The 27,927-nt window shown below is 35.2% G+C and overlaps 1 protein-coding gene across 2 annotated transcripts; it reads right to left on the bottom strand.

Annotated features, from left to right (window-relative positions):
* Positions 1-390: 390 nt before the first annotated feature.
* LOC148954410 (uncharacterized) lies at positions 391-27,927 on the bottom strand. 2 transcript variants are annotated; one of them, XM_089087082.1, is made up of 3 exons: positions 27,844-27,927; positions 7,816-7,986; positions 391-683 (listed from the first exon to the last, which is right to left on the bottom strand). In XM_089087082.1, the coding sequence occupies exons 1-3, from the start codon at positions 27,902-27,904 to the stop codon at positions 667-669; spliced, it is 249 nt and encodes an 82-aa protein (XP_088943208.1). In that variant the 5' UTR covers positions 27,905-27,927; the 3' UTR covers positions 391-666. The 2 variants fall into 2 exon arrangements, with proteins under 2 accessions (XP_088943208.1, XP_088943207.1); XM_089087081.1 differs by lacking the exon at positions 391-683 and having other exon boundaries at positions 5,875-7,986.

The following is a 27,927-nucleotide window of genomic DNA, read 5'->3' as shown; positions in this document are numbered from 1 at the left end:
TCCGACTCCGGTTCCAGTTCCAGTCCCGATTCCAACCATTCTGGTTCCGGCTGTCAGTTCCGGCTCCGTAAGCTCAAATTCCATATTCACCACTTCTGCTCCACTGATTACACGGTTCCAATTCCACCAATTCCGCTCCGAGTTCCATAGGCTCCAGGATTTTTCTTATGCCGCTGCCCCCCCCCTAGTACTCTTTAACCTATCATCGCCACTAGTTGGTTTATTGTATATTTTTGTTCAATTTTAATTGTGTACTGGAAGGATAGACACATTATATTTAAAAAAGTGAAGATGAATTATTTCAAGAAGGAGTGTGTACATGACAAAGTTATCGTAACATTGAATGCTGATAAAGACAAATAATTTAACTATTAAACAGGCAATAATGGGGATCTTATTTGAAATGTATGTGCACGTTTTCAAAAAATTGAGGAATTAAATTCCATTGGAGCACCCCAAAAATTCCAACATAATAGTGGCAGATACACCAGAGTAAAATTTCCAGAGATGAGAGTGCTCAAAGAGAATACGAACATAAAACTGTTAGTTGAAGATGAAGGCCAACTTCTTGCTTATGCTGCTGGTAACACCTCAATCGTTTATAGATCCTATCGCTATATTTCTAGTATTAGCATTCTTGAAAGAGACACTTCACCTTGCGATTCTTCATCGGGAAACAGTTGCTGCAATAAATGAGAAATGAATAAATTAAAAACAAGTTTGAATATTATGCTTAACAATATCTAATTACGTTAATTTGTACATTTATTTCTTTTTATGTAACTATTAGGAAAATTTAGTGATTGTTTTTCCTTCTTTTTATGTTCCCAAATCTGATGAGGGATTTTTTATCGTTTTAAAAAGTAGAGTTGCGACAAATGCTCAAACTTTAGCGTAAAGAGCGAGGCGATGAGAAGGGAGCCCCTTTCATATACGGAATAATTTCTGTTCGTTTTAAGTTTTAATGTTGCTCCTTACTTTCAGTTAAAAAAACTTGTTTTTAAAAAATTTAACTTACTATAAGGGTTCATTGTATTGGTGTTTGCTCTGTTACATAGGTGTTTTTGTACTACTGTCTATGTAAATATATAAGATCATCTCTAATAGCGTTGTACTTTGTACATTTTGTTTGGTATCATGAGTTTTCATATGAATAAAAATGAATATATACATGAGCGAGAAGAAAGATAAATGTTGAACAATATGAGATTAACTAAGCAGAATATTTTTCACAAAATGTAGTGTACGAGGGGAAGCTCAACTATGGCGTTTAAACTGAAATCCGGAAAACAGACCTAATACTTTATTTTTATAGAATTAGTGGAATAGTAGAATTAGTGCAAGAAAAATAATTTATTACTTATTCTATTTCTTCAAAAGAACTTTTCAAGTGAAAATTAACAAATGGCGAATGTCAGGTTTAACCGCTATCTTGCCTCTGACCTCTACTTAATCCAACATAAATGCTACTAAAATTCCATATATATATTTTACCTCTAATAGGAATTTTATTCCTCCAGATTTTTAATTGACTAAGAAAGAGTAGTAGTGGAGCAGAAGAAAAGAGCAGTGCACTGAAATATGGGAACTTAAAACATATGGCACTGAAGAGAACTAATACACTTTTATTGTTGAGATAAATAAGTATTTACTATTGCTTCAAAGTAGTTTTCACAATTCTCGGTAATCGTTTTCTACCGACAGATATTAAAGAGGGTCGGTATAAATAAAAGTGCAAGGACTTTTACAGAAGTAAATTACAAATACATTTCAATTTTGCTTAAAAGTCGAAAATGCAAAATTTAAATAGTACAACGAACATTCAATAGTTAAAAGAAAATGTCAACAAAGTTCAACATGAACTTCGATACAAAAGCAGCACATCTGAAAATGCACAAAAAAGACCTTTGGCTTCATACAGAGCATTTTAAGTGTTTTTCTGAACGTTCGGCAATAATTTTCTAGCAGAAACAATTAAACTGGCAATTTTCTGGAAATATGTCGAGACTTGCTAACTTGCGGATCGAAAAATATTTAGAGCACTTTCAATACTTCCTGGCAACTATTGATTGTTCATCAATACTATTCTATACTTATTATTTTAAATAAACATTATAATATTCAGTTTTTTACTTTTCTCTAAGTATTTACATTTATGTATTAACACCATACTTCTTACATACTAACCACCCTTATTCATGAGTCATAGCTACAAAACACCTAAGTGTCTTCAAATTACATTTTAAAGTTCTTTGAAAACCCCTCTTCTCCCATTTTTGAAGGTCCAACCAATTTGACACAACTTGCAGCACACACTTACTCATTTTTTGCTATAGACTTGTCGTGGTTGCAGCGATAGCTGTAACCTAAGAAACAGTGAACCTCGGTCCATAGTACCACAACTTTTAAAATGCATTTTCAAAAAAACTGTCCAGAGAAAAGATTTCTATTTTTACGTTATTCAGGAATTATTTTTCTCCTTCTTTTTTTTCTTCGTAGCTAGTGGGGCACTAAAACATCGTAAAGAGTTGTGTAAGCGCTCTTTAAAAACCTAATTTTATATCTTTTGATAAATTAGATTTGATAATGCCATCAGCAGGTGTTATATGGCACCCAAAAAGTGAACTTTGGGTACCATTTCCGGAATGGAAAGGCAAGGAAAGAATAAAAAGTAGTATTAGTACTTCTGAAAGCCCACTGCAGCACCTAACCAAACGAGACTATCTCAGCAACGCACGCTCCTATTCCATCCCAATCTAATCAAAGCCTTTCTCTTTACACCCTCCGAGGAAATTCACATTTCATTCAAATCTTTTCTTACGACATCCTTCCACCCTATTCGGGGAGACATGCTTATCGTTTATTCCAAGACGGTTGGCCAACAAGGACAATCTTTCGCAATCCGTATCCTTCATCCGCAGGAAGGGCTCTAGCCATTTCAATCTATCTCTCCATATAGCCCTAGAAAGACGATTTGAACGGCATTTTTTGTACAGCTTACTGTTTCAGATACTGTTAGTCAGTCGGGTACTAAAAACAATCCGTAAGCAATTACTCTTGAAACATCTAGTAAAATCTCCTCCATCTTTCGGAGCGCCCGCGCTTCAGAACCATACTTGACCACTGTCATCACTCTAGATTCCAATATTTCAATCTTGGTTCGCATACTTATCTGTCTATTCTTCCATGCTTTTTTCAACTGTGAAAAAAATCCCTGGGCCTTGGCTATTCTACTTTTAACATCTTCACTGTACCCACCGTCTTTGCTAATAATACTACCTAGGTAAGTGAAGCTGTCCACTAAATCTATCTTCTCGTTACCCAACATCATCTTTTCATTTTCACTCATTCCCAGTCATAGCGACTTTGTCTTCTTAACATTAATTTTCAAACTCATTCTTGCATCCTGAACTGGAAAAATCCCTAAAATATCATTCATATAAGCTCGGAAAACAGGATAAGCTCGGAAAACAGCAGATAAGCTCGGAAAACAGGAGTAAAATTGTATAGGGAAGAAAAGTGGGGTGAATTCTCGCTGATCCACTGCCTCAACCCCAAACCCCCTCTTTTCCCTTAAGAATCGAAATTGTATTCATAATAATTAAAGATTCGTCTTATTGTTAGAAAGATACTGCAAAACATCCATGGCAGGTCTAGCCATAGAAAAAAGTTGAAAATTATTTTTCCAGAGCCCCACACTACCAATATCTTGTATACAGGAAGATATTATCATGCTATCACTTTTATTTATTGATTTTCCAAGGGTGAAATATTGGCGAGGATCACTTTACTTGAGCTCATAAAACAGGAAGTGCAATTATTTCACTTACTATTATTTCACATAGTTATTTCACAACTATTGCTAACATTTTCAACTAGAATACTTAAATCCTCAGCACAATCTAAGGCCAGGAGTTTTACTTCCCAATTTGATTCCGTGTTCATTTGATTCTTGTTCCCATTGGATTCAGTGCTCAACTACTAACCTCATTTCCTACATTAACCGCAGCAACGTTATTTTTGTACATAGCACTAATACATTTGATTTATTTATCTTGTGTCAAACAGTTCGTGGAATCGAACTGTAACCAAGGTGTAACTCGGCCAAATAGTAACCAGAACTCTAAAAAACGTTATTGTGATAACAATAGATGCTTCAAAGAGATTAACTTTTTATGCTGATTCCAAATGTATAAAATCCATAAAATTAATGATATTAATCAAGAGGAACGAGCCTCAGAAAATTTGTCTGATTTTTTAAAAAGGGGATAACACCCCGACAAAGCAAAGCAATCCTAACAAAAATCGCACCATCAGAATCAGCATATCAGAGGACCCTTCTGCTAAGGTTTCAAACTCCTATCTGCAAAACTGTGGAATTTTGTATTTTTGTCAGAATAAAGATCACGGATTCGTGTTTATTATTATTTTATTATTTTTTACACAGGGGCAATCGTATTGAACAAATGGTCCTGTAAATTAGAAGAAAATTTATTACGAAAAGAAATTTATAGCCCTTTCAAAAAAGAGCCTGAATCCCATGGAAAATGTCTGTATCTTCAGTGCTCGCAATTCTCTCCTCTTTTTTTTTATCTCTGACTCAACGTGCCCAGAGACTCAATAAGGGTAATAATTTGAATTGATTCGATAGCGCAAATCGTCTTTGGACTTCACTTTCCCGCTCGTGAATTTAGGCCTTAAGCTGTAGCTTGTAATTATTAAATCTTGACTCTTTCTCTCAATTCTCTTTTTTGTTTTCTTAAAAAAAATCAAATGATTTTAGTTCTGATAAAATTTTGAAGTCAAAAAAGTAAAAACCACGAAGATATACTTTCTTATGAGAAGCTCCAAGTTTTTTTGGAGTAAATTATATTACTCCTAAAATGGATTTTTGTAAATTATATTAACTATGCATCTAAAATTCGTGTTTTGTAAGTAACGGTAGTTTTTATCTTCAACTTCTTAAAGATACCGATGACAAGATACCATGATTCTTCAGCTATTTTAAGTTATGTATTGCTCCCCTCCTTTCATCTTTGCCTTCGACTTTCATTTCTGATGGAATTGATGTCTCGTTTCTTGCTTATGCGGAAGATGTTCTCCTTGTCAGTCGTTCTAGGGCTGGGCTCTCACATTCAGTCAGCTCGATCTCAGACCAGTTCAGACGGATTGGGCTTATGTTGAACGTTGATAAGTGCGAATATACTTCATTTAATTCGAGTGCCGAGTCTCCCTCGTAACTGTGGTTTTTTCTCTATTCCCTGCGTCTCTTCTTGTCGGTGGCTTAGTCTTCACATAACTAATAATCTCAAAACACTTCGGGCTCTGACAGTTTCTAATAAAAAAAAACAAAATTCAGAGAGGATATTCAAAAATTGTTGTAAATTGATGGAGTTACAATAGAAAAGCGATTGGGAAATTATATTCTTCGTTTTGCGATCATTCTATTCTTTTTTATCTGGTTTTCTTCCAATTCTGAAGCCTAAAGATCGGAAATCTATCCGGACTTATTATTTAATTTTTCTCAGTACCTTTTGTAACTCCCTCCGTGGTTCCGGAACCGGCATCTAATATCCCGATTCGGCCTCCCTGATTTACAGGACAAAAGTGACTGTGCTTGTGGGAAACCTGTCGTTATCTGCAGGTCTTACTGCGCACCATAATTTACGTCGTTTTATGTAAATAATTTTTAAGTGTGCGTGTTTGCTTTTTTTTTTTTTTTTTTTTTATGTACTCCACTTCTTTTTTATAGTTGGTAATAAATAAATTATTATTATTATTTAATATACCCCTTGGACTTTCTATTTGACAAAATTCCAGATTTCCTTTTGGCAAGTGTAAGAGGAATGTGATGTAAAACCCATATATGTATAATGCCCTATTATAACAGAACTTATGTGACTTCTTTAGTTTCATCGTCTCAAAAAAGAAAAAAAACATTTATGTTAGATTTATAGTGTATATTTTAAGAACCTAAAAACGAACAAACATTAGTTGAAACAAAGAAGTTTTTCTTATGGACGAAAAGAGTGAAGATGAAACTTAAAACGAATAAAAATAACTATTTCGTAGCATATGCAACATTGTTTCAAATAAACTTACTCGAAATACTTCCCTAATTTTGTAGAATTCTGAAAAAAACTAGCGTTTTACTGAAAACTAATACTACTTGAGATTTTGAGAGAATTAAAAATATATGCTACAAGCTTACTGGTTTTATCGCCGGTGAAAGAATATTGAAAGCCTTATAAATTAGTCTTTTATTTCCCGGAGGTTATTTATTTTCTGCTTCTAATCGTCTTTTGTTGTGTCGATTTTTGTTTTTAGTACACACAAGTTTTGCAGAATTCTACAATTCCGGGAAATATGTCGAGTCAGTTTTATTGATCCAACATTGCACAAACTGCGAAGCGATAATTTTTGCTCATTTTAAGTTCCGTCTTTGCTCTTAACTTCCATCAAATGAACTTTGTTTTCTTACTCAATTTCTTCGAAGAAATTAATTAAGCAATTACAACTCATATAAAAAAGTAAGCAAAAATACTGAAGCACTTGAAACACATTTCTTCACACCCGGTTCTGCTCATCAAATAAACGGAAGTAATTCCGATTGGAATTGAGGCATAGATAAATTTTACAATATATACAGTATATTTTTGATTTGCCAGGACACCCAGCTGACCGGCACCTCATTGAATTCTTAAGAGCTGCATTATATTCAGGAAGATGGAGGGCTTGACAACATCGAACGTGCTCGGACGGAATGGGCTTACGTTTTTGCGGTGGCTCATAAGACTCAACACCACCCTCTTTATCAACGAATAGTTCTGGTTCGGAAGAAAAAATCAGTTTTTCTGCAACGCACAGACGGAAAAGCACTAGCTGTTCTTTATTAGCCTTGTTTTTCACATGTAACTGTAACTCTTTCCATCCGTTAGCAAGGGAAAGGTCAACAAAATAGATGAACACTCGGAAGCAAGTATCTTTAGCAAAGAAATAGAAGTAAACTGCCGGTCAAAGAATAGGAAAGTCCCCGGCCGTAAGGATTTAGATAAGGTTAAGACAGAAGCAGCACTATAACCTAATTTCAACATTTCAGGATTAAAGGTTGTTGCACCTTGATAGATAGTGAAGTCAAGAACCAGTCCGTCAGAACTAGCAAGAACAATATTTTTCAAAGCCAATGGCTTGGGGTTGTTTGGATCGCGCTGCCGTACTGAGCTACATCCAAACAAAGGACTCATTTGTTCATCAATAGACGCATATTTAGGTCGTGGAAGCTCTAAGCATACCTTTCTTACAGTGTCAAGGAGTGGACGCACCTTCCATAGTTTATTTTTTTTTTAATTTCCGTTGTTATATCAGAGTCAATTACAAATTTTAGACGATTTCTAAGCTGAAAAAAACGGTTTCTTGTCATTTTCTCAGTAACTAAAGGTGTTCGCAGTCTTGAGCTCCAGTACATTCCAATCCTTGGATACCTAAGACATCCCATTACAATATTTATTCCAGTAAACACCTTTAACTCAGAGCCAGTAACACACACAGACTTGCCAGTTTCACGGAGACTTTCGTGATTCATACAGAATGCCATTTTATCAAAAAAAGAATCTGGAAAATACTGTGTAAAAAATTGGATGCATCCAATTGGATTGCAATTGGATGCCAAATTGGAACAAATTGCAATTGGAACCAATTACAATTGGAACCAAATTGCAATTGGAACCAAATTGCAATTGGAACCAAACTTGGATACATCTTCTTCTTCGAAAAGTATGCTGTAACTATCGTTCTGAGAGGAAGGATACAAGACACCTGGTTTCTTCAGCTCTCTCCTCATCAGTGTTTCTTCCTCATCCTCTTCTAGATCGAGACCTCCAATTGGCAGCCACAAATTGTCTTCGTCAGAAAAATCACCTTCTTCATCATCAATGTCACTTCCATCAAATACATGTTCACCGACTTCGTTCTGATGGACTTTTGAAGCTAAAAAGGTAATCATAGTATAGTTTATCAATTGTGCTAGAAATAATAATTTGAAACAGAATATATATTTCGAAAAAATCAAAACGTTATTTTGTGTACGCACACTCACTGAAAGCGGTGACTTTTTGGAAATCGGATATAATATTACACGTCGAGTTTATCTAAATTCATATTTCAATGTCTCTCGGCGCTTTGTTGGTTCAAAACGTTCAAGTGAGTTAAATTTCGTCTTTTTTTGAATGTATTTAATAAAAATTTCTTCCAAACTCATTTACGTGAAAAAAACATACGAAATTGTTGAAAATATGCCTTATTCTAGCACAAAGAGTAAGAGGGGTTTCAATTTTGATTCTGAGGCTAAAAAATTGACTACTTTATTATCAGAATACAAAGCTATACACCAAATTTCCAAACTCTAAGAGGATCTGCAAAAATGTTTGTGGTCGAAAAAGAAAAGATGTATTTCTCCTTCGCATTTGATTTTGTTCCTGTAGTTTTTAAGCTCATGAGAAGAAATACTCCTAATTATAACATTACGTTTCTCTTTTGGCACAATTTTGTGCAAACGAATATGGTTAAATATTTACACATGTCCAGCAAGTTTCAAAGGCTTCTTGCCTTATGTCTGGATTAAGTTTTTGTAAAAACAATCAATTTTTATTATTTCAACTTTTATATTTCCTTTACAAATTTTTGGAACTTTTTTTTTCTGCAGTACTAGGCTTGTTATGTTTTGACGTACGGCAAAATTGTTACTATTAACCGATAGCTGAGATAGCAGAGCATTGTTCATTGCTCTGTATTTTTTTAAATTGAAAAATCTAATGAAAAGGTAAGAAAAACATGCAAAAATAGGAATGTTTTACTATTTTTTAGTAAGTTCAGATTATTCTGCTAAAAGAAATCATAATTCTATCGTAACATTATAATTCTGGCTAGGTGAATGGATAGGACTAAAACCAATAAATCATATGCTATAATTTTTTGTATGTTTAACAAAATCTTACGTTTCTCAGGGATCATAAGCCTTAACTAATCTTAGTTCTCCTCATTTTATGCGACTGCAAAAAAATTAAAATATTCAAAATCTAGAATTCAAAATTTGGGTATTCCTGTGAAAAAGTTTAGAAAGTTTGAGGGCTCGCCGTGAGGGGAGGACAATATCAATCAAATGATATATCATTTTTTTTAGAAAGTAATTGTTAATGTTTGACAAAAACAGCAAAACAACATAACAACAAAAACCATAAATTGTAAGCAAGAGAAAAGGAAAGAAACATTTAACAGTAATGTAAAGAAAAAAGCAAAAAGAAACTTTCACATTCATGATTTTTCAGATATGGGACAAGAAACTGGAACAGCTACCAGACTAGGATTTTAAAGTCAAAAGTTATCTTTTTATTTTGTATTTTTTTCGTGTTGAATATAGCCACATTCAAAATTTTTAGAGGGCTGTAGTATTTTAGAAACTTTTGAAAGGAAGGCTGAAACCTTCAAAAAGTGATTTGTTAGGATTAAAAATTTCCATGCTCCAAACGCTTCCTATGGAGTTCTGTCTAAATTCCGCATATAATTAGAAAAAAGATAAATAAATAAAAAGAAAGGTAAGAAATTACTATTTACATTAAGATGTATGAATATATTCGGAACGTGTTTGTTTAAAACTGGGGTAAAGGTTTATTTTAAAATTTTCTTAACCTTTTTTAAAATAGATTTTAAGATAAATATAACCAAATTAACGAATATATCTGTATGCTAAAATAGTAAACGAAAATGTACAAAAGAAAACGACTCATATTCAAACACGTAGGCAAATCAACAAAAATAATATTTTCCTACCAAATAGTTGATAAATTAATGTCAAAAGCGCCATTATATCTTCCTTGGGAATATTTACCGTTGGTTTTATCGTCTTGGCTTAACAGTGATGTTCTTACCCATGGTTTTATCGTTTTCTACGGTTCTATCAATTAACGGTTTTAAGCGTTTAAACGGTTTTATTGATTGATTCAACTGATACGACGTTATCATTTAAAGTCATGTTGAAAAGACTTGCAGATCTGCATACTTAGAAACAATCCTTAACCATTCGGTCCAAACTAAGATTTAGGTGCAGTTAGTCGGCAAATAAAAATCAAGAAAACTGAAAAGTATTTGATAAAACATTGTATTTGTTGGGCGTTTGATCTTACTCTAAGTTCACCTAGGAACAAACTGCTGCAGTGGGGAGCATTAGGGAATCGAACAAATGAGCAACAAATCTGACCATCGGTTTGCATGGTTTTTGCCGCTGTTTAGAAGAAATTACTGGAAAATTGCACAGCTGCCTGACAAAAATTGAATTTTTTTTTACTTAAAAATTGTTTTACAAGACAACTAAATTATTTTTAAGTCAGAAACTAAGTTGCAGCGAAAACCAAATATGGCTCCTGTGTGATCATCAGTGTTAGTCAAGAATTAAAACCCTATTTTTCGATGTCATAGGCAAAGATGAGTTAAATTAATCACTGAACTTTTCCAAAACATACACATTCGTTCAAACGGCTAAATGTTCGGTCAAACAACGAACAGCGTAAGCAAACGCTTTCCGTACATTCGCTTTCCTAACGAACAAAATTTGCACTTTACTGAAAAAATATAAATGTTTTTACTTTTATAACTTTAATAAATCAAATAATATTAACATTTTGATTACTAAATATCAGTATATGTATATTAAACTGACAATGCACATTCATTTGTATTTTTTCAGTAAAATGCAAATTTTGTTCTGGCCTTGGGAAGGCATAGGGGTTTTGTGCCCAACTTATGTTAATTTCTGCTCGTTTTGAGTTTGACTCGGTTATTTATTGTAAAAAAAAAGTTTTTTTTAACTGAAGTGACATTAAAACTTAAAACGAACAGAAATTATTCCGTATATGAAAGGGGCTGTCCCCTCCTCAACGCCTCGCTCTTTACACTAGCCCTTTGAATTTCAAATCGAATGAGCCCTTTATCAAGTTTTTACGACAAAGATTTCAATAAAAACCTTATATGTCCCTAGGGCATAACTTACAATCCTTGCACTGAGGGCTGTGAGGGAATGTCTGGGGAAAAGGCGGGCGTAAGATGGGGGTTAGTTGCCCTCAAATCACTTTCGACTATTAAAACGGGTACTAGTCCTTTGAATTTCAAAGCGAATGAGCCCTTTTTTAAGTTTCTACGACAAAGAGTTCAGTAAAAACCACATCTCTATGTGTATTATCTCTATGGGTGTCGTCTCTATGTGTGTGTCGTCTCTGTGTGCTTGTCGTCTCTGTGTGTGTGTCGTCTCTGTGTGTGTGGTGTCTTTGTGTGTTTGTCGTCTCTGTGTGTGTGTCGTCTCTGTGTGTGTGTCGTCTCTGTGGGTGTGTCGTCTCTGTGTGTGTGTCGTCTCTATGTGTGTGTCGTTTCTGTGTGTGTGTCATCTATGTGTGTTTGTCTTCTTTGTGTGTGTGTTGTCTCTGTGTGTTTTTCATCTCTGTGTTTGTGTCGTCTCTATGTTTGTGTCGTCTCTGTGTGCGTGTCATCTCTGGTTTATGTTAGGTTAGGGGGGTTAGTTACCCTCAAATCACTTTCGACTATTAAAAATGGTACTAGCCCTTTGAATTTCAAATCGAATGAGCCCTTTTTCAAGTTTCTACGAAAAAGATTTCAATAAAAACTTTATATGCCCCCAGGGCATAACTTATAATTCTTGCTCTGAGGGTTGTTTGGGAGTGTCCTACTCAAAAATATGTTTCATATCTGGAAATCCAATGCACCGAACAAAATGGCTATCTCAAAATTTTTATTGGATATGTTTGGGGGAAGGATGGGTGTGGGGGGGGGGCTAGTTGCCCTCCAATCACTTTCGACTATTAAAAACGGCACTAGGCCTTCTTTAAAAGAAGGCCTAGTGCCTAGGCCTTCTACGGCACAACGCCTTCTTTAAAAACCTTATATGCCCCCAGGGCATAACTTAAAACCCTTGCCCTGAGGGCTGTGGGGGAGTGTCCTCCTCAAAAGTATATTTTCTATCAGGAAATCAACTACGCTGAATAAAATGGCTAAGACCAAATTTTGATTGGATGTGTTTGGGAAAATTACAGGCGTGGGGTGGGGGGCTAGTTGCCCTCTAGTCACTTTTGACTATTAAAAAGGGCACTAGCTCTTTAAATTTTCAATCGAATGAGCATTTTTTGAAGTTTCTACGACAACGACTTCTATAAAAAACCATATATTTCCCCAGGGCATAACTTAAAACCCTTGCCCTGAGGGTTTCGGGGGAGTGTCCTCCTCAAAACATATTTTCTATCTGATAATCAACTACGCTGAACAAAATGGCTATCTCAAAATTTTGATTTGATATGTTTGAGGGAATGATGGGCGTGGGGGGGGGGGGGGGGGCTAGTTGCCCTCCAATCACTTTCGACTATTAAAAAGGGTACTAGCCATTTGAATTTCCAATCGAATGAGCCTGTTTTGAAGTTTCTATGATGCCTTCTATAAAAGCCTTATACGCCCCCAGGGCATAACTTAAAACCCTTGCCCTGAGGGTTGTGGGGGAGTGTCCTCCTCAAAAACATATATTCTATCTGGAAATCAAATACGCTGAACAATATGGCTATCTCAAAGTTTTGATTGGATGTGTTTGGGGGAATGATGGGAGTGGGGGGGCTAGCTGCCCTCCAATCACTTTCAACTTTCGGGCACTAGCCACTCCAATTTCCAATCGAATGAGCCCTTTTCGAAGCTTCTACGACAACTCCTTCTATAGGAAGTGTCTGTCGAAGAAAAAAAAACACATTGTGGCCACATCGTTGTTTACATAGGCAGCGCTAGTGCGCTGCCTATGACTAGCGCGCTGCCTATGATCAGAATAATCATGAATACAAAGACAAGTGAGGAAGTTTTGATTAAGACTAGGGTGTTGATGACTGTCGTCTTCATGGATGATGGGTTGTGTGTTTCTACTGATAGTCTACTATTTCACCTTTTATTTGATCAGAATAATTAAGAATACAAAGACAAGTGGGGAAGTTTTGATTAAGAGTAGGGTGTTGATGACTGTCGTCTTAATGGATGAAGGGTTGTGTATTTCTACTGATAGTCTATTCATAGTCAACTACTGATAGTCAACTAGTTGACCTTTTATTTGATCAGAATAATCATGAATACAAAGACAAGTGAGGAAGTTTTTATTAAGACTAGGGTGTTGATGACTGTCGTCTTCACGGATGAAGGGCTGTGTACTTCTACTGATAGTCTACTATTTCACCTTTTATTTGATCAGAATAATCATGAATACAAAGACAAGTGAGAAAGTTTTAATTAAGAGTAGGGTGCTGAAGACTGTCGTCTTCAGGGATGAAGGGTTGTGTATTTCTACTGATAATCTTCTAGTTCACCTTTTATTTGATGAGAATAATCATGAATACAAATACAAGTGAGGAAGTTTTGATTAAGAGTAAGGTGTTGATGACTGTTATCTTCTGGGATGAAAGGTTGTGTATATCTACTGATAGTTATACTTTTCTTTGAATTATAATAGCGTCGATCTATATTAGTGGTCGTGGTTGCCCCCTTAGAGCCAACCTTAGCATAGAACAAACCCTAATCTATGGTAGCCAAAAATTTTGAAACCCATTTCAACGTGATTTTAGAATGGTGACTATTATTTCAGTTAACATTAAAAATAAAAGCTAGTTGCAAAAACAAATTTATGGGAATTTAAAATATAGCCTGAACCCCCAACGGTAATAGTGTCGGATCGAAATAAAAACCGCAACAGTGGGAGCACCAAAGCCGAAAACCATACTTATGTGAATGGCAGTCCCCCATCTTGAGTTATGTGGAAAATCATCTCAACCTCTGATCAATATTTTTCTCATTTGTACTGTTTTCACCTTTGATGCTAGAAACCTTGTTTTCACCATTAGTGAGGAACGAAGAAGATTCAGATGTATTATTAAACTGATTTCTTATAATATTTCTTTAATTGGAACTCCGCTCAGCAAGCAGAAGGGCACGCCTACCGAAGGGAGGTATCATGGGCGCCCATAAGGGGGGAGGGGGGCGCCAGTTCCCCTGGATGAATTAAGGTGTCATATATTTTTATTAATTTAAAAAAAAAACTTTTTCACCGAATAAGTTTTCAAACAAAAGTAAAGAGCTCTATTAAGCCACAAATGGGCAGAAATAAAGTAAAATAACATTCCAAGCGTAAAACTACCACAAATCACTATCAACAATTAAATGAAACTCAAAACAAACAGAAATTATAATAAATACCCTAGTCAAACTCAAAACGAGCAAAAACTAACATTACTAGGGCTGACAACCCACATGCCTTCTCAAGACCAGATAATAAATTAGGCTTTACTGAAAAAAAAAAAAAAAAATAAAAAAAAAAAAAAAAAACGAACAAATGACCATGGATTGTCAGTTTAATCTACGTATACTGATATTTATTACTTAAAATAAAAAAAAGGGTAAACAAAAGTGAGTAATTTTTTTTTTTACTTATTTAAGTAAAAAATGAAAACATTTAAACATATTCAGTTTTCAGTATAGCGCAAATTATGTTCTGGTTTTGAGAAGGCAAGGGAGTTATCAGCCCTACTAATGTTAGTTTTTGCTCGTTTCGAGTTTGACTCGGCTATTTATTCTGACTTCTGTTCATTTATTTATTGATAGTGATTTGTGTTAGTTTTACGGTTGGATGATTACTTGACTTTATTTCTGCCCATTTTTGGCTTAATGGAGCTCTTTAGTTTTCTTCGAAAAACTCGTTTTGTGGAAAGTTTTTTTTTAGATGAATTTCTGTTCGTTTTCTATTGACAAAGTCATTTTCATGAAAAAAAAAGTTTAATATCTTTTCGTTTTTTTTTCTATAAGAATCTATAGTTTAGCATAATTGGGGGGGGGGGTTTGACATGCCCAATATTCCAAAAGAAATAGTTGCTGGACCGTTCTACTATGCTGAACAAAATAGTTGTCTCAAAATTTTGACTAGATACGTTTGGGAAATATAGTGGCTTGAGAGACGGGCTGATTGCCCTCCAATCTCTTTTTAGTCTCAGAAAGGACCCTAGAACTTTTAATTTTTAATCAAATTAGATTCTTTAAATGTTTCAATGATATTTCTAGCTATTATAGAGTGGTGCTGCCTCTGATATTGCTTATATAGCTTTTTGAAAACCTGCATGTATACAGTTTTTTCGTTTAATTGGAACGCCTAGTTGCATTTTCCCGAAACGCATCTGATTTTTTAAGATGGCCATTTGTTGTCGTAGAAACTTCGAAAAAGGCTCAATCGCTTGATAATTGAGAGGGCTAGTGCCCTGTTTAATAGTCAAAAGTGACTGGAGGGAAACCACCACCCCCCCCTCCTCCTACGCCCATCATTTCCCAAAACGCTTCCAGTCAAAATTTTAGGATAGTTATTTTGTTTGACGTAGTTTAAAAGTCCTGAAATTATGTCTTTGAGGATGAAAACCCCCTCAAAGTCATCAGGGCAAGGGTTGTAAGGTATGCCCCGAGGGCATTTAGGGTTTATATGGAAACGGTGGTCGTATAAACTTCGGAAGGGGCTCATTTGATTGGAAATCGGAAGTTGAAGAGCCGATTTCCCCAAATTCATCCGATAGAAATTTTAAGATAGCCATTTGTTAAAAATAGTCCAAAGATTTCATAACATGGTCTTTGGGTTTGACATAAACCCCCCCCCCCTCCCCAGAGTTGTGAGATAGCCATTTTGTGGCTATCTCACAATTGTGAGATAGCCATTTTGTAGCCAATAGTCCAAAGCGAATATAACAACGTCTTCAGTAAACAAATATAAGAATAATTAGGCGGACGTTGAACTAAATCAAAACCAATTATGAGCAAGTGGACTTTCAAAAAGGTGACAAAGCAATATCTCAAGAATAACTTATTATATTAAGGTAGATCTTTAAGAGTAAGTTGTGGGGGATTTTGAACTAGCCAGAAGGCACTGTGTGTATCCTTTTAGCACTAAAACTACAGCTACTGTAACTAATGACACCAAGAGTATTAAGGTGAAAATTCTAGGAAGTGTTTAGTACTAAAAGCACTAAATCTCATAAAAAACTAAATACTAAATATCATAAAAGTACTAAATATCATAAGCTAAAAGTACTAAATATCCTAAGCAGCGCTACCTTGCTGCTTATGATATTTTGTCTTGAGATTTCAATTATACAGTACTGGAAGTGCCGATCAGACCAGGTGAGCCCCCCTTAAATCCAGCCTATGGGCGCCCATGGGAGGTATGCTGTTTGAACAAATCGTCGCACATACTGAATAGCACTCTATTGATAAAATCCACCATCCAATCGCATTCTTCCTTCCATTTGAACCAGTATATATTTTGCTAGTTGGCTATCATTTAAGTATAGACTTGCAGCTGCTTTCTCTGTAAATACTTCATATTGCTGTAAACAGTTCAAAATGTAATGGATCGGTGGATGACAGACCTAACAACATTCTCCCTTTTCCATCACACGGTTTAAACAGTTTTTTTTTCTTTAAGGTAATAGCCTTTCTACAAATTTGTGACCATGTTATTCAGCAGATTTGTGACATCACTGAATAGCAAATTCAGCCTGTCTTGTGATGAATTTAAAACCTTCAAAGACTGTTTGAACATTCTTTTCTCCTATTTACATCTTTGGATCTTTTTTTCTGACGATCTCATTCCATGATTAGCCAGGTTGGCCACCTTTGCTTCACAAGTCAGCCTAATGTTTCTTTTTATTTGGAATTCCACCAAGCAAGCAAAAGGACGTGGCTTTCAAAGGTCGATATTGCCATTTGAACACATCGTCACACATCATAAGTATTCCTTCTTTCGTTCAAATCTGTATATTTGTTGCGAGTTGGCTATCATTTAAAAGTGAAGAATTGCAGTTCCTTTCTCTTCATAGGTCAAACTCAAAACCATCCAAATATACCACGAAGACGAGTAAGGCTGACGCCCCCTGTGCCTCTTAAAGACGAGAAGGTAATCTTCACTGTATTGAAAACAATTTTTGTGTCAAGATATGTTTTCATTTCTCACAGTATCAAAAACTAAAAATTACCATTATAACCAAGCTTATTGGGTACTTATGTACTAGCTGGTACCCACGTGAGAAGTTAAGTTTGGTTAATGCTAATGATATAAAACAAAATATGATGAAAATATAATAGTTTAGAAACAAATTTTGGCTATATATTTGCACACTGGGGGTGGGGGGGGGTGTAAAGCACAGCATATATTAAATACGTAACCTAACCTAGGTACCTCCCCCCCTAAACCCCCAAAAATAATAGTTTAAATATTTTAAATGCAATGAAAAACGAGGTTTTGCGATCCATTTCTCTATTGAAAGATACCCGTTTGACTAGTTCCCTTTAGCGCAACATATCGCGTGGGTAACAACTAATACATAAGTACCGCTTATTGAAAAGAACAAATGAATGTAGATTGTTAGTTCAATATATACTGTTTTTCATTCCTGAAAGTCTCAATAATTTTTGGCTTATTAAAGTTATAAGAGAGAGAATATTTATAGTTTATTTTATTTTCAAGAAAATACAAATTACGCTATGATCCATAGAGCATTTTGATTTAGTTCAATTTACCACCCAAATTGTACTGATAATTTTAATTTAATACAACTTAGCCATTCCTGAAACATTGTAGATGTACCCTTTGTAAAAATTAGACATACATAGTGAATTTAATTTTGTTTAGCATCCCCAAAAACATACCCTGAAGCTTTAATAGAAACTGAGTTTTTCCTGAAATATCGCCCCCTTTTTACAATCTTGATATACATAGTTTATTTTGATTTAGGTTTACATCTTCCTATAATTTTCTTGGAAGTTTTAACTTAATATCTCATTCCGTTTCTGAGATATTGCATGTGTGCCATTTGACAACCTGGATGCACTTAAACTCTTTCGGTTAGTTATATAGTAGTTCTAATAGAAGTAGTAGCCGCAGTAGTAGCTATAACTGTAGTAATAGTTTCTGTAGTAGTAGCAGTAGAAGTACCATTAGCAGCAGCACTAGTAGTAGTAGTAGTAGTAACAGTAGTAGTAGTAGCAGTGGTAGTAGTAATTCTAGTAGTAGCAGTCGGAAGGAGTCGCAGTTACAGTTACAAGCAGTCGCAAACACGTGTTGTAGTCGTAGTATCCCAGTCTTCTTCTTCCTGAGATTTCTTTTTCTCTTTGTTTTTGTCATGACTGTAAGTTCGACTTTATATCTTCCATGCACATGGTGCCTTTTGGTTGGTTCAACACACCCCCCCCCCTTCTTCAATATGTCCTGAAACTGTTAATTTAATACTCTGAGCCGTTCCCGAGATATTGCTGATACGCCATTTTGGCAAAATGACTGCACATAGTGTCTTTTGATTTAATTCAGCATCCCCCTAAACATTCTCAGAAAGTTTCACATTAATCCCATTCGCCTCTGTAGTAGCAGTAGTATTTGTAGTAGTATATCTTCTCTCTCTCTCTCTCTCTCTCACTCTCTCTCTCTCGTTTCTCTGTACACGGAGCAGAACAGTTCCAATCTTTCCAATAATTATTTATTACCACCGTCAGAAGCAACCTATTAAAGTTGAACTTTAGTCCATAGTAACTGATAATTTAAGAACGTATTTGGAAATTTATCTATTTTATATATCTATTTTATATATTTATATAAAAAAAAAAATTCTTACTAAGGCACTTCGTATACAAGGAGTTTTCGTAAAAACTTCGGAGGGATTCATTCAATTGGAAATTAAAACTGTCGCCCTTCTTCACATTCAAAAGTTATTGGAGGGAAAACAGCCCCCTCCTTCCTCTACAAGCCTTTTATTTACCCACAGATGTGTGCTAAAGACTTCGAGAAAAACCGTTTTGTTGATAGTCGAAAAGTTCTATAACTATTCATAGAGTCATATCAGAGAAGCTTTTATTAGCCTAATACACAGTTTAAAAAAGATTTTCATTGTGTATGGGTTTTATGTTCTATTTCTGCACCCCCCCCTCCTGATCTAAATTTTTAACGCGAGGTGACATTTTTTTTTCTTTATTTTTTTTACGCCAAGTTCAGCTTTATCCATATATCAAATTATATTTTGGTACTGTTGTACTATCTGTAACACACGGGCAATATTGTACAGCAAACTTGCTAAAGAAACTAGTCAAACAGGTTTCTTTCAAAGGACAATTCCTTTGCTGAGAATTGCAAACAGTGATTTATCACTGCGTTTGCAATATTTAAGCTTTTGTTTTTTGGAGTTTAGGGGCAAAAAAGGTACAGAGTTTAGGTTAGGTTACGTATTTAATATATGCTGTGCTTAACCCCCACCCCCCTGATTTGCAAATATATAGCCAAAATTTGTTTCTGAACTATTACATTTTTATCCTATTTTGTTTTATATTATTAGCATTATCCAAACTTCACTTCTCGCGTTTGCTACAGATAATACAACAATACATACATTTTTCAAGTTCACTTTGCATTTTTAAGGTTGGAACAGATATTTCTAACATGCGAAAATGCAAAAAAAAGTTTTTTTTTGTTTTTTTTTATTAATTAAAAAATCCCACCTCTTCTTCTCTCGGTGACATAATAATCTTTTTCACTTAATTTTAAACTTTAATGTCACCTACACTAATTTAAGAACAACTTTTATTTTTTTGAAAATTGGATTTGGGTAGCCAAACATAATTGACAAAGACAAAGTATACTACAAAAAAAATCAAAACTACAAAAAAGTACCATTCCCGGTTTAGCAGGGTCCCCTTCTGCCATAGGGCACCCCTTTCACCGTGGAAATACATTAATAATAGACAAATACTTTTCATAAAACCTTGTTCTCAATCAACTATACATCATCCTCCATCCTCCCAACCTTCCCTCAACCCGAAAACAAACCTAGGAGGAGTAGAAAGCTGTGCCCTTACAATATCATTAGGCACGCCATTCTAATCCTTCGTTTATAACAAACAAAAAAACTACTAAAACCTTTTTAATACCCATTTGGCTACTCAAAAATCAAACAAAAACCAACAAAAAAATTAATATGATTTATCATAATACTAACATCAATTCCTCAATTTTTTTTTATTTTTTTAAATAATTTACATCATTTAAATCAAAATTTTCAAAATTAAAACTCAATGTTACTCATCCATTCCACATCTACTCTCTCCCTCCGTCTCGACTCCGTCTCAAGTCATAACTTTCAAGCCAAACATTCGCCAAAGGAATTTTGACCTGCTTCTGACGTTTCCGCACTTTCCACACATGCATGCTAACACTTGTCAAACAGTTCGTGGTAACGAATTGTAAGTAAGGAGCGACCCGGCTCAATGGTAACCGAAACTCTAGAAAACGGTATTTTGATGCAAATAGATACATAAAAAGAATCAGATTTTAATGTTGATTTCAAATATATAGGTTTCATCAAGTTTAATTCTACCCATCAAAAGTTGGGCGCCTGAGAAAATTTGGCTGATTTTCGACAAAATGAGGAAAGACCCTCTAACTACAATAGAACCTTAAAGAAAATCAGACTATTATATTCAGCGTATCAGAGAACACTACTGTAGAGGTTTTAAGCTTCTATCGACAAAAATTTGGACTATCGCATATTGTTCCAGAAGATCATGGGTGCGTGTTTATTTGTTTGTTTGTTTTTTTGTGTTTTTTTTTCCCAGGGGTGATCGTATCGACCCAGTTGTCCTAGAATATCGTGGGAGGGCTCATTGGAATGGAAATTAAAAGTTCTAGTGCCCTTTTTAAGGGACCAAAAAAAATGGAGGGCAACTAGGCCCCCTCCCACGCTCATTTTTTTCCCCAAGTCACCTGATCAAAATTTTGAGATAGCCATTTTGTTCAGCATGTTCGAAAATATAATAAGTATGTCTTTTAGGATGACTTAATCCCCCTAAATTCCCGGGGGAGGGCTGAAACTTATGAATTTTACCCAATGTTAACATATCGTATTGGTTATTTGGAAGTATACAGACGTTTTCAGGGGAGATTTTTCCTGGTAGTGGGGGAGAGGGGTGGGTCGGAGGTTATGTGGGAGGATCTTTCCATGAAGGATTTTTTCATGGGGGAAGGGACATTGCTATAAAGGGGACGCCGGACTTCCCAGCATTATTTAAAAAAAGATCAGAAATTTAATATAAAAAAACAAGTATTTCAACTGCAATAGCAGCAACATCGAAACTTCAAACGAACAGAAAATATTATATATATTATTGGGTTCACCCCGTAGTCAATACCTCGGTCTTTAAGCCAAAGGTTTTTTAGTACTTTCATAAGAGCTATTTATTCTAATTTACGGCCTTTGTGATTAAGCGGTCATTTTTAAAGAATTGGAACAAAATTCGAACTTTCGCTTAAAGAGCAAGGTATTGACTAGGGGGCGAACCCCCTAATAAACAAATTAAAAATATATGAATATAGAAGGTCTTTACGTAAGTTAATTCATAAGTTACGTATATTTATTACTAATAAAAACGTTCGTAAATAAAATTAAACAAGTTTCGAGAAACCCATTTAACTAAATAAAAGTAAATTAATATGAAAATTTTGTTTTAATTATTCATGTACGGTGAGCCAAGATCAAAACCTGCATTTATTCAAAAACGTTCAAAAATTTAATAAAAAAAACAAGTTTTTTAAACTGAAAGTAAGGAGCGACATTAAAACTTAAAACGAACAGAAATTATTCCGCATATGAAAGGGACTGTCCCCTCCTCAACGCCTCGCTCTTTACGCTAAAGTTTGACTCTGTCTCACAACTTTATTTTTTAAAACAATAAAAAACTTTAGCTTAAAGAGCGAGGCGTTGAGGAGGGGACAGTCTCTTTCATATACGTATATTTATTAGTAATAAAAACGTTCGTAAATAAAATTAAACAAGTTTCGAGAAAGCCATTTAACTAAATAAAAGTAAATTAATATGAAATTTTTTTTTTTAATTATTCATGTACGGTGAGCCAAGATCAAAACCTGCATTTATTCAAAAACGTTCAAAAATTAAATAAAAAAAAACAAGTTTTTTAAACTGAAAGTAAGGAGCGACATTAAAACTTAAAACGAACAGAAATTATTCCGTATATGAATAGGACTGTCCTCTCCTCAACGCCTCGCTCTTTACGCTAAAGTTTGACTCTGTCTCACAAATTTATTTTTTAAAACAATAAAAAACTTTAGCGTAAAGAGCGAGGCGTTGAGGAGAGGACAGTCCCTTTCATATACGGAATAATTTATGTTCGTTTTAATTTTTAATGTCGCTCCTTACTTTCAGTTTAAAAAACTTGTTTTTTTTATTTAATCACTAACAAACACAGCGCATAATTCCTTTGCTTACCTTTAACACAAAATGACAGCTTTATAGCTTTTTTCTTTTCTTCTACAGACGTTGTTTTTATTCCTTCATTTTCTAATATTTCCAATAATATTTGGGGTAATCCACCGTTCGAGGGGCATTGAATCAATTCGTGCAATAGTCCGTCAAGCACTTCGTCTCCACACATCAAACAAGTAGGTGTTTGAGTTTTCAATATGCGACTAACTTTATCACTAAAGGGTAATATTCCATGAATCATGCAGTACACAAACTCTTTCTGTTCATAACTAAACGGCAATTCACTTAGATTTTTAAAAGATTAAACAAAAAAAACAAGTTTTTTAAACTGAAAGTAAGGAGCGACATTAAAACTTAAAACGAACAGAAATCATTCCGTATATGAAAGGGTCTGTCCCCTCCTCAATGCCTCGCTCTTTACGCTAAAGTTTTTTATTGTTTTAAAAAATAAAGTTGTAAGACATAGTCAAACTTTAGCTTAAAGAGCGTGGCGTTGTGGAGGGGACAGCCCATTTCATATACAGAATAATTTGTGTTCGTTTTAAGTTTTAATGTCGCTCCTTACTTTCAGTTTAAAAAACTTGTTTTTTTATTTAATTTCTGATCGTTTTTTAGTTAATGCAGCTTTTATTTTGGCTAACCGTCATTGAATAAGTAAACAAAATTTTCATAAAAATTTTACTTTTCTTTTGCTAAATGGATGTCTTTACAAATTAACTTACGTAACTAACTTCTATATTCGTATATTTTTCTTCTGGCAAAAAATACAAAGTTGCAGATTTTTGCAGATATGAGCTTGAAACCTATGTAATAGGGTGTTTTGATACGCTATAGGGTCTTGGTACGCTGTAATAGGGTCTGACGGTGTGATTTTCATTAAAATTCTTTCACTTGTAGGGGATGTTTCCCCCCTCTTTAAAAAATCGGGTAAATTTTCTCAGGCTCGTAGCCTTTGGTGAGTACTATTAAACTTAATAAAATTTATATACTTAGAATCAGCATTATAAACACATTCTTTTGATACATTTATTGACATCAAAATTCTGTTTTTTAAAGTTTCGATTATTATTGAGCCGTATCGCTTATTTTTTTTTATTGTTTTTCTTATTACGTATATGAGGGGGTTCTCCCCTTTGTCAATACCACGCTCTTTACGTTAAAAGTTAAAAAAAAATTTCATTCACAAACCCCTGAATCACGAAAGCCGTTTAATTAGAATAGATAGCTCTTTTGAAAGCCCTAAAAAAACTGTAGCATAAAGAGAGAGGTATTGACTTGGGGGAGAACCCCCTCACATACGTTATAATTTCTGTTCGTGTTAGGTTCTAATGTTACTTCTAGCTTTCAGTTGAAAAAACTTGTTTTTTTAATTTAATTTCTGATCGTTTTTTAAATAGTGCTTGGAAATCCGGCACCCTGTTCATGGACATGTCCCTTACCCCAAAGAAACATCCTCCACGGACATATTCTCCAGAGTAACCCCCTCCTCTAGCCCCCCCCTCTCCAGAAAAAAATCCTTCCTGAAAATGTCTGTATACTTCCCAATAACCAATAAATAATGCTGGCAAGTCTGGCGCCACCTTCCCCCATGAAAACTCCCTTCATGGACAGATCCTCCAACATAACCCCCCACCCATCCTTCCCTCCCACTACCAGAAAAAAAACCCTCATTAAAACGTCTGTAAACTTCACAGTAACCAATACCATGTGATGAGATTGGGTTAAGTTCAAAACTTTCAACGCTCCCTCTGGTGACTTCGGGGGATTTAGTCATCCTAAAAGACATATTTACCATATTATCAACCATACTGAACAAAATAGCAATCTCAAAATTTTGATCAGGTGACTTTGGGAAAAAAAAGCGTGGGAGGGGGCCAAGTTGCCCTCCATTTTTTTTGGTCACTTAAAAAGGGCACTAGAACTTTTAATTTCCGTTCCAATAAGTCCTCCTACGATATTCTAGGACCACTGGGTCGATACGATCACCTCTGGGAAAAAAAAACAAAAAACCAAATAAACACGCATCCGTGATCTTTCTTCTGGCAAAAAATGCAAAATTCCACATTTTTGTAGATAGGAGCTTGAAACCTATGCAGCAGGGTTCTCTCATACGCTGAATATGATGGTGTGAATTTTACGTAGGTTTTTTGATTTTTAGGGGGTGTTTACTCTTTTTTTCGAAAATCAGCCAAATTTTCTCAGGCACGTAACTTTTGATGGGTAGCACTAAACTTGATGAAAGTTATATATTTGAAATCAGCATTGAAATATGATTCTTTTGATGTATCTATTGGTATCAAAAACCCGTTTTCTAGAGTTTTGGTTACCATTGAGCTGGGTCGCTCCTTACTTACAGTTTGTTACCACGAACTGTTTGATAACTGATAATCAATGAACGGCTCCTTTTCTCTATCTCTATCCTCCTGAGTCCTCGGTATGTTCCTGAGTAGCGGCGAATATGGAATTTGGAATTTACCGATAAAAAAAATAGCACAAGATGATGGAAGGAAAGTTTTTTTTTACGTCATGGGGGCCTGGGGGGATGTACAACATGTTGGACATTGGGACATAACTTCATATAATTTTCAAATACAAGTTACCAAATGCCATGAGAAAACATACGATCAGCGTACATAACACACAAAAATATCCTTTATCATTTATGGAGATCCGAAAAACATTCTCGAACTTGCTTGCCAATCTGAAAGCAGAAATAGACCTGACACGATTTGCAGAACACTTTCGTTCGCATTTCGCATCCAGGCATCCGGCATTGAGCCAAATTCTTCAGCGTCGCGTCAAAGCGAGGAAGAGGCTTTGCATTCGATTCCCTTTCCGATCTGGATGGCAAAGGGCATCTTTTTCTTCTTTTTGCCGACTGCTCCAGTTTATCTTCATCATTATCGTCTTCATATTCGCTAAAGTCACCCTCGGTTGATCGCCGAAGATCTTCAACTAAATATTCAGCTACCTGAAATCTGAAGTCAATCAACTGATTGTTGGGTTTGTTTCCTTTGATTGAATCCTGCTTGTAGAGTAGCCAGGCATTCGAAAGAGCCAAATCAATGAAATGGTGAAGAACTCGAACTGGCCACTTCTTTGTCCTGCTGCTGAATCTGTAATAACTCACCATGCGGTCACAGAGATCGACTCCGCCCATGTTCTAGTTGTACTGTCTTACCACAAGAGGACTGGGAATATCCAGATATTTTCTTTCAGACTCGTCGTATCTTGACACAGGTAGCTCGGGTTCTTTGCCATAGCAGCTTGAAGCTAGAAAAATGGGCTTGTTGTCGTACCACTGCGTAACGGCTACAACTCGATCTTCTGGCGTGAACGTAAAGGACATCCCACGTCCAGTTTTCTGTAGTTCGCGATCGGTCTTCGCTGATAGACCTTCAAATCAATTTTTCATGAGCGTGCCGGTTGCATTTATGCGCTTTTCTGATAATTTTTCGAGCAAAGATATGCTATTGAATTACCTATTGAAGAAGAGATATGAACCTTCACTTAGATCTTGGCAATGGTGCGGCACAGCGGCACTACTGAGACCTTTAGCTAGTAGTTCTGGCCCAAAGGTTGTCTTTCTTTGATAGATTACGAAATCATACACCAGACATGATGAGCCTGCTAAAAAAAAGTTCTTCAAGCCAACAGGATTTGGCTTATTTGGTACGTACTGCTTCAGGCTGCATCGCCCAGCAAAGCGAATCATTTGCTCGTTAATACAAACGAATTGTTCTCACTCAAGCTTTAGACACTCATATTGCACAAAATTCAGCAAGGGCCACACTTTCCAAAGACGATAATTTCTTTTGGTATCCTCGTCAACCTCTTCATACAAAATGAACTTCACATTCTGTCTAAGCTTGAAAAACCGATCTCGAGGCATTTTCTCGCAGATGATAGGGACACGAAATATCTTGCTCCAAAACATTCGAAGACGAGGAAACTTCAGATTAATCATGACGATCAAAATGCCAAAGAATACTTTCAGTTCGTAGGCACTAGCGAGCAAAGATTTGTTTGTGGCCTTCCGGTAATGACAATTCATTGCAAAAGTAATTGTCTAAAAAAATGAGTCAGGCAAGTACTTTAAAAAGTATTCATGTGGCTTCCAGCTCTCCCGTTGACTTGAATCTGAGTACAAGGGAATGTATGAATGATGCTCGTTCAAGGTACCTGAACTGGTCCACATTTTGTTGGGGCGGCGATTTTTTCCTGAGCGACTTGTTGATACGGAATCAGTTTTGAATGCTGGAATATGCTGCGCTAGTGGAATGTCGTCATTTTCTTCGTCAAATAGGACTGAGAAGTCATTGAGATTAGCCCGATCTAGAAATCCTTGAGACTCTTCTTCACTATCAGAGGACACTTGTTCTGCATCTGTTACACATTTGGTACAAGGTAAACACTACTAAGGGTCGGGTCATTATACGCTAGAGTACATGTCGCGGATATCGCTGTTTTAAAGCAAATACAAGGCTTTTTCCAAGGATAATGCAAAAGAAAAAAAAATGTTAGCGCTTTAGACCTCACAGTAGGAAACTTTAGACATACAACAACTCCATTTAAATAGCCTCACTGAAGAAAAAAATGTTGGGATTAAACCGAAAAAGTGGCGAAAATAAAACCCGAAACGGTGGAAAGCTGTATAAAAAGAGTTCGTAATACGAATATAATGTTGAGAAAAAAAGGTGTAGAGAAAACGGAATGTAGAGAGCATAGAGACAAATAATTAAAATATATAGATCTATAATTAATTAATATATTATTTATTTATTTATTAAATGAAAAACCCTAGAACTGACTGAGCAAAATATTAAAAAAAGCTAAAGAAAAGAAAACGATAGCAAGAGATAAATATCGACAAAAACAATAAAAATCAAATAAGAACGCAAAATTATAAATAGCTCAAGGACAAAATAAAAACTAAATCAAACGAAGCAAAAGACAATTTAAACATACAACATCAATATATTCATACATATATAAACAAAAAATAGATTTCCGAAATAAATACATGCCATAAACACAAATCACTTAAATATTATTGAACTAAAACGGGGTACCAGTCATTCTGTGATAACTGACTGCTACTAACAACTCACCACAGCACTAAGCCCGAGAAATAATGTTATTGCATTGTTATATTTGGCTATACGGAGCAGCAAGAAACAAATAAATTCAAAACTATGTTTAAAATTTAATAGGTTAAAAAGTAAAAATAATAGACATCTTAAATAAAATTGAAATAATAAAATTAAATCTTCCAACCCGTTGGACTTCTAAGGTAAGAACGAATGTACAACCCATTGTACAAGACTGAAAGTTCTTCTGCCAGATGGCAGCAATAATAGTAATTGCGTTAAAAATCAAACCTGTCAATACTTCGGTCTTAGGGTTTATCGCCTGATTTTTTCTATTGTCTAGCCTATCTATTTATATTTTTTATCTAATTTCTTACCTTTTGATCTTTTTCGTAAGTTGATTTTCTTTATTTCACTTGCTCCTGGTTCGGCCTCCATTACTGTTACTGGACTGAAAAAAA

This window comes from Artemia sp. Qi Xiang Cuo, chromosome 3 (genome assembly GCF_049724085.1).
Source record: "Artemia sp. Qi Xiang Cuo chromosome 3, ASM4972408v1, whole genome shotgun sequence".
NCBI lineage: Eukaryota > Metazoa > Arthropoda > Branchiopoda > Anostraca > Artemiidae > Artemia > Artemia sp. Qi Xiang Cuo.
The sequence above is the reverse complement of the archived record's forward strand: the minus strand, read 5'-3'. Positions and strand labels throughout refer to the sequence as shown.

Excerpts from the sequence above, each read along its gene's own strand:
- LOC148954410 (XM_089087081.1), bottom strand. The coding sequence starts at position 27,904 with ATGGAGGCCGAACCAGGAGCAAGTGAAATAAAGAAAATCAACTTACGA. Across the intron at positions 7,987-27,843 it reads CTTACGAAAAAGATCAAAAG|CTTCAAAAGTCCATCAGAAC; the intron begins GTAAGAAATTAG and ends TTACCTTTTTAG.